The 6,000-nt window shown below is 39.0% G+C and overlaps 1 protein-coding gene across 1 annotated transcript in view; it reads left to right on the top strand.

Moving 5' to 3' along the window:
- Window positions 1–5,038: 5,038 nt before the first annotated feature.
- Window positions 5,039–6,000, top strand: part of LOC139723383 (uncharacterized) — an 82,948-nt gene continuing 81,986 nt past the window's right edge. Inside the window, exon 1 of the mRNA XM_071634630.1 lies at window positions 5,039–5,134. Within this exon, the coding sequence (XP_071490731.1) occupies window positions 5,047–5,134 (88 nt within the window). The 5' untranslated portion in view covers window positions 5,039–5,046. The remainder of the gene's footprint in view (window positions 5,135–6,000) is intronic.

Raw genomic sequence — 6,000 nt, 5'->3', positions numbered from 1 at the left:
CGGAACTCGTAGATTTCTACAGCTTTTTATAACATGACGAGAAGCACGACGAACGTGTAGCAAAAAATCCATAATAATAGGCCTATACATGTAATGGATACTTTTAACCTATTGTTATCTTATCACAAAGAATCATTGTTTTAAAAGATCTACATTTATGGAATTTTAAGCTAACACTTTTATTGCCAACAATCTGATATGTAAACGTATAATCTATAGACCTTTCTAACCTGTCAGTTGCTTGCACGATATACGCCAGTGTTCAGTGCTTTTATAAGTCAAGCATATTGTTGAATGGGACAAAAATGAATAGAAGAAAACAGGTAGAATATTTTTGAGGCATGTTATTTATGAAGTGACATAAAGGAATACCTGTAGGCCCTACTGGCGTGTAAAGCCTTGTAAACATGGTAAAGGGAGGGAATAACATTAAGACACATGTTCAGAGAACCCTACTATAGCCCTTCGAATGAGTGTTGATTGTAAGTGATTATTTGGAATTATCTTTTTCGATGAATTCTGATATACAATATCATGATTGTGATTTAAATTGTTGAGTGCGTTATGGGAGAAAATGGGATAGAGGAAGAGATGGGTACGTGTTAAGAACTAGGATTCATTTTTTTTAAAGTAAGAGATAGCACTGAAAGAATGAACGTTTCTGTATGCCTATCTAGAGAAGATTTCACTTTCTTTCAGTTCATTCATTCATTTCATGTTTTATTTTCATTTCCAAAAAAAAAAAAAAACAAACAAACATACACTGTACTTAGGTAATACAAACGTCAAATGATAACATATCTTGTAACATAATACATCTTGTTTCAGTTCATCGTCTCTCATTCATACTCTCATCCCCATTTGGCAATTTATGATTTTTCAATAGTATTATGTGTGTATATATTTTTATCAAGAATCCCTGCTCAGCTGTTCAGTTATGCTTTTAATAATGTATTCTTTCTGTCAAATTAACTTACTTCTCTTTTTTTTCCTTCACATTTTATACTACCCTTACTCGATCACACACCACTGGTGATTTTTTTTTCTTCTCCCACTATAATAATGTCCAGCCTCTCTATCTCTCTTACATTTTTTTCTCTACTTTTTTCTCTCTTCTTTTACATTTTCACAAAATTCTCTCGTGTTTCTATTCCATTCTTGTTCATTTTAGTAATTCCCAATAGAGACGCACTGGAATATGCAAAAAGATTAGAGTCATGTTTTCATTATTGTTTTGAAATAACTTGTCTCAGTTCAGAAGCCTGGTGGTATTTCTTGGGATCGGCGCTGGTATGAAACTTGAGACTGTTAACGTTGGCCCATATAATGTATCCGTGCATGGGAAGAGCAACTAAAAGAAAACACAAGTTACATATATAAAAAATCCTTATGTTCTGCGGCGCTATAGCATTAAACCTATGCCTATTCATATTCATTGTTTGTAACAAAATTGTCATTGCTCTTTATGTATAAACCTTTTGCAAAAAACAATTCAACAAGAACAATACAATAATCAGATTCTGTTTAAATAATTACAATTAGATTTGGCGGCTTCATTCATGCCAATATTATCGCTCGACCATGTCTGTTTCTGTCACGATTAATCCTGTTCCATTTGCAGTAGGACCTCGATTATCCGACCATCGATTATATCCGGATTCTCTGTTATCCGCACGTCGACTGGCTGACATTTTAAAAATGCTTTCATGTTTGATTTTTCAGTGCCAAATCTCACTTAAAACAAACACACATTCAAGCATTATCGTGCGAATACACGATGGAAAATATTCCAATCATCCTAGTGGACTGTAACTTTTAAGTCAGTTCGTGAGATGATTGTCAAAGACTGATGCCGCTCTTGTCACTGGCACTGAGTGCACAACAGTTCAGAGTGCAATGCAGTATTCAACGAGTCGCAAGTAATTTTGTCGACGAAATGATCACTTCGTTAACGAAATGGTCATTTCGGCGACGAAATGAGTGACGAAATAGGCCATGCGACACTTGGCGCTCCATACAAACTGTCCATGGTTTAAACCATGGTTTCAATTGTACCACCTTCGTGAATTCGGGCCAATATGCGTATACCCCCGGCAAACGCTAGAAAGTACCTGATTTGGGCATATTTTCTCTCTTGTCCAGCCAAATCGACTATCCAGAGACCCGCCAGTCCCGACGTGGTCGGATAATCGAGGTCCTACTGTGGCCTCTTCACGACCATGCATGGTACTCAACCAGCATCTCTTCGTCACAAGACTGCTTAAAAATACTTTAAAATGTTTCTTACCCGCCAGTATAATTATATTTGACCACTGTCGCAGACATAGACAGCATATCTATCCACGTCGTCCACATGCTAGAATCAAAGTGATCAGTGATTTTACATTGGCTTGGAACTACAAAGGACTACCTGATGGCTGGCTGGTTTCCCAGGAGTCGTGAGAGAATTAAAAAAGTTCGACTTTCCGAAGAATTTTACCAGTCTCTAGCTAATAGTCTCGGAGACATCTCCTCCTATGCGATTCAGTCGTTGAGACTGATTTTGTCAGCGACGCCTCCGAGATGTCTCCGCAACCTTGCGGAGACCTATTAGCAACCTACCGCAGATGTCTTCGCGACTGAGAATAGGCCTATGTCTCGGAGAGGTCAAGGCGACTTTCGGGCAAATAAGTTGTCAACTTGTGTGGAAACGGTGCCCTTGAGTCGCTTTCTTGATGAGAACGCACGTAGAGTCGTACGAGTCGCGGCGACTGATCAGTTTCTGCGAAGTCTTCTATACAGTGACAGCAGTTACATCAGTGAGATTAGTGACAGGTTCATTAATTCGAAAACAAAATAAGGTTTGCTCATCCGAAAAAAGGAGGTCGCTATTGATACTCCTAAAATAAAATCAACTACTTAAATAAGTTGAAAATAGACTGGTAATTCAAAATACCATTGGAAAAGACATTAAGATAAGAATCAAAACCTTTTTCTTATAGCTTCAATGAACTATGATTTCATATTCGGCATCATAAACGTTATCAAAATGTCAGATTAAAAGAAAATTCATTCACTCTCGGACTAACAAACTGCAGAATAAAGGACCGTTGGGGATAACAATCCTTCGGAATAAACGCTCGTAAAATTGCAACAGATAATCCGATAAACCCCTTTTTATTGTCGGAATAATAAACCGCGAAGTATACGAATTCTGTCGGTTAAAATGAAAAAAAAACAAACAACAACTGTCAGAATAACGAACATCGACTCACAGGTCAAGTCGCCTTTGGGCTAGCCTTTTGCAAAGGTAGCTCGCAATGGACTCTCACACAGCTAGATCGGAGCGCTCAGCAGCTCCGCTCGCAGGTCGCTCCACTCGCTGTGACTGTGCACGTCCACTATTATTGCAAGCTGCTTTTGCAAAAGGCTACCTATGGGCGCGCCTAAGGACGGATTTTAGGTCGCCGTTCCGCTTTCCCGTCCTAAGCATGGAACCTAGGAAATATGTCGTTTGAAAGTTTGAATGGTGATGTTAATCAGGAAGAGAGATATGCGATATTAACACAGTTCAAGTTTAAGTTGATTTATTTCATTTTCAACAAACAAATAATTTGGAATACAATGAAATGTTCGTATACACAGATGTCAGGAAATCAGTACAACAATGCGATAAACATTATATAGATGATGACTGGCGGGGGGGGGGGGGAGGGGGGGGGGGAGGGGGGGGACATACCGAATGTTCCGCCCGAAGAGTTTGAAAATGCTATTGAGGGAGGTTCAAGTCTCGAGACGAAGTTGAGGGACTTATAGCCTCCCGAAATAGCATTTCAAACCCTGAAGGTGGAACGTTTGGTACATATTCCTGACAGCAAAAGTCATCATCTGTTATACTATATGGGTTAGTCAAATACGTCAACGTCAACCACCAGCACAACGCACTCGATCGCTCTCTCGCGCAGATCCAAATTCACTGTGTGCGCGCGGTCCTAGGCCTTCTGTCATTTGTTACGTGAAAATGTTTTCCCATGGGAGAACATTACAAAGAATGTTCGCCCATGGGCGAGCATAACGAATGTGCCTCCATCACGTGACTGTGTTTAGCCTATCACTAACCGGTATTTGACTAACCCATTTAATATAATAACATGTAATAAAGACACACGTGAATTATCAACAAAAATACAAATAAATGTTCATTAAGGTAAAGGCAGAAAAAATGCTGGAAATAGTGTACGTTTGTCTGTAGTGCGTCTGTAGTCCTTGAAACGATTAAGATATTGTGTGACGACAGAAGATCCACATTAAAGGGAAAGTAAACCCAAAGAGCGATGTGGATTGAGTGAAAGCAGTAATATTAGTAGAACACATCAGTGAAAATTTGAGGTTATGACGTATGAGTGGACTACGATATAAAGAAAATAAAAAGGGAATTCAATAAAAATTCATTTTTCATGAAAATTACACATTCCATCAACTTGATACTGACATATGTTAGGGGTAGCACTTATTCCCCCTGCTTTCTGAAAGCTGTTAGTCAAGAACTCTTTCATTTTGCTAGAAAAGTGAATTTTTGTCGAATTCCTTTTATATTTTCTTTATATTGTGGTCCTCTCATACGTCATAACCTCTAGTAGTCTCCTCATCCAGCGGTTCCAACACCAAAACTTTAAAAATTCATAACTTTTGCATCGATTGTCCGATTTTCCTCAAACTTTCACTGATGTGTTCTACTAATGTTACTGCTTTTACTCAATCCACATTGCTCTTTGGGTTTGTGTTCCCTTTAAGGCCATGGAAACTTGCACTTGTGAAAACTAAATAGGATTCTTGGCAAGACCATACGTAACTACTTATGGTGTTATGCCGCGAACCTACAATGGTCTTCGTTGTTTCTAGTGGCCTGTGACACTCCTACGTATTTAAAACAAGGAAGTGCCTGATCGCAAGATCACAAGATGATCACAAGATTAGTGTTCAGCAACACCTTTGCAATGTAACTGTGACATCAGAGTTACCATACAGGAGTATAGATTTCAACAGGTAATGACCATCATGTCAGCGATGCGGGGATGCCGATGCAATTTTGGTCTTTGCAGACTGCTGGAATATCTTGCTGTTTTCATCACGTTGCGCCCTATTTATCTCCAAGGTTTGTAAAATACGTAAATGTTAAACTGTGCTGTTTTACGAGGGTAACGTGTAGAATTCACAGAAGTCCTTTACCCTGAAGATGTAATGATAAGGATGGTGTATAGTTAATGTTTTGATGAATAGATATATTTCAAACTAGAAGCAGCTCAAACAGAAATTAAAAAAGAACATAGGAAAACCAAAGGGATACAAAGGGATCGCAAATGGAGGGGGGGGGGAAGAAAGCAAATTGCTGGAATATACTTCTTGGCTGTCCAAATGCTAATCGACAGGATGGATCAGTGCGGTATATGAGTGTCCATCAGTGTACAACTGTGCTTTATGATTGATTTGATTACATTTCATCTGCTTTTATCACCTCCGCCGGTATAGGTGAAACCTTCGGCCGGAGGAGGATAATTTCGTTTTCGGGTTCGTATATCTGTCGGTTTGTGTAGGCCCTGAAAGATAACTCGAGAACTGATTAATGAATTTTCCCAAAATTTGTAATTAATAATGACGTAAGAAAGCATTTTTTGAAGTGCAGGATCTCCTATTGCCAGAACTGCAGTACTTCTTTTCAGATTGAGATACTGCAAGATAGAGATATCCACCCTAACCAAGGTCCAGATTAGCAAATGTCACCTACATCTTCTCTGCTCAGACTGTCATCTTCTGAACGAGGTAGCAAGTACACTCCAACAGAGCTTCGCCACTTCAAAGACTGTAAATCTTCATTACCTGGGCATGTATTTGAAATTATCAACGCTCTTCATATTAATGTCAGACAATGTTGAATATCTTGGCATTTTTGGCATTAAGCGCAAAAAGAAAACCAGGAGAGGAACGCGTGGAGGTAAGAGACATACATCTGACAGTGCTACA

Source organism: Diadema antillarum, unplaced genomic scaffold, assembly GCF_040938485.1.
Source record: "Diadema antillarum isolate AM-2024a unplaced genomic scaffold, OU_Dant_1.0 scf00000188, whole genome shotgun sequence".
Lineage (NCBI taxonomy): Eukaryota > Metazoa > Echinodermata > Echinoidea > Diadematoida > Diadematidae > Diadema > Diadema antillarum.
The sequence above is the reverse complement of the archived record's forward strand: the minus strand, read 5'-3'. Positions and strand labels throughout refer to the sequence as shown.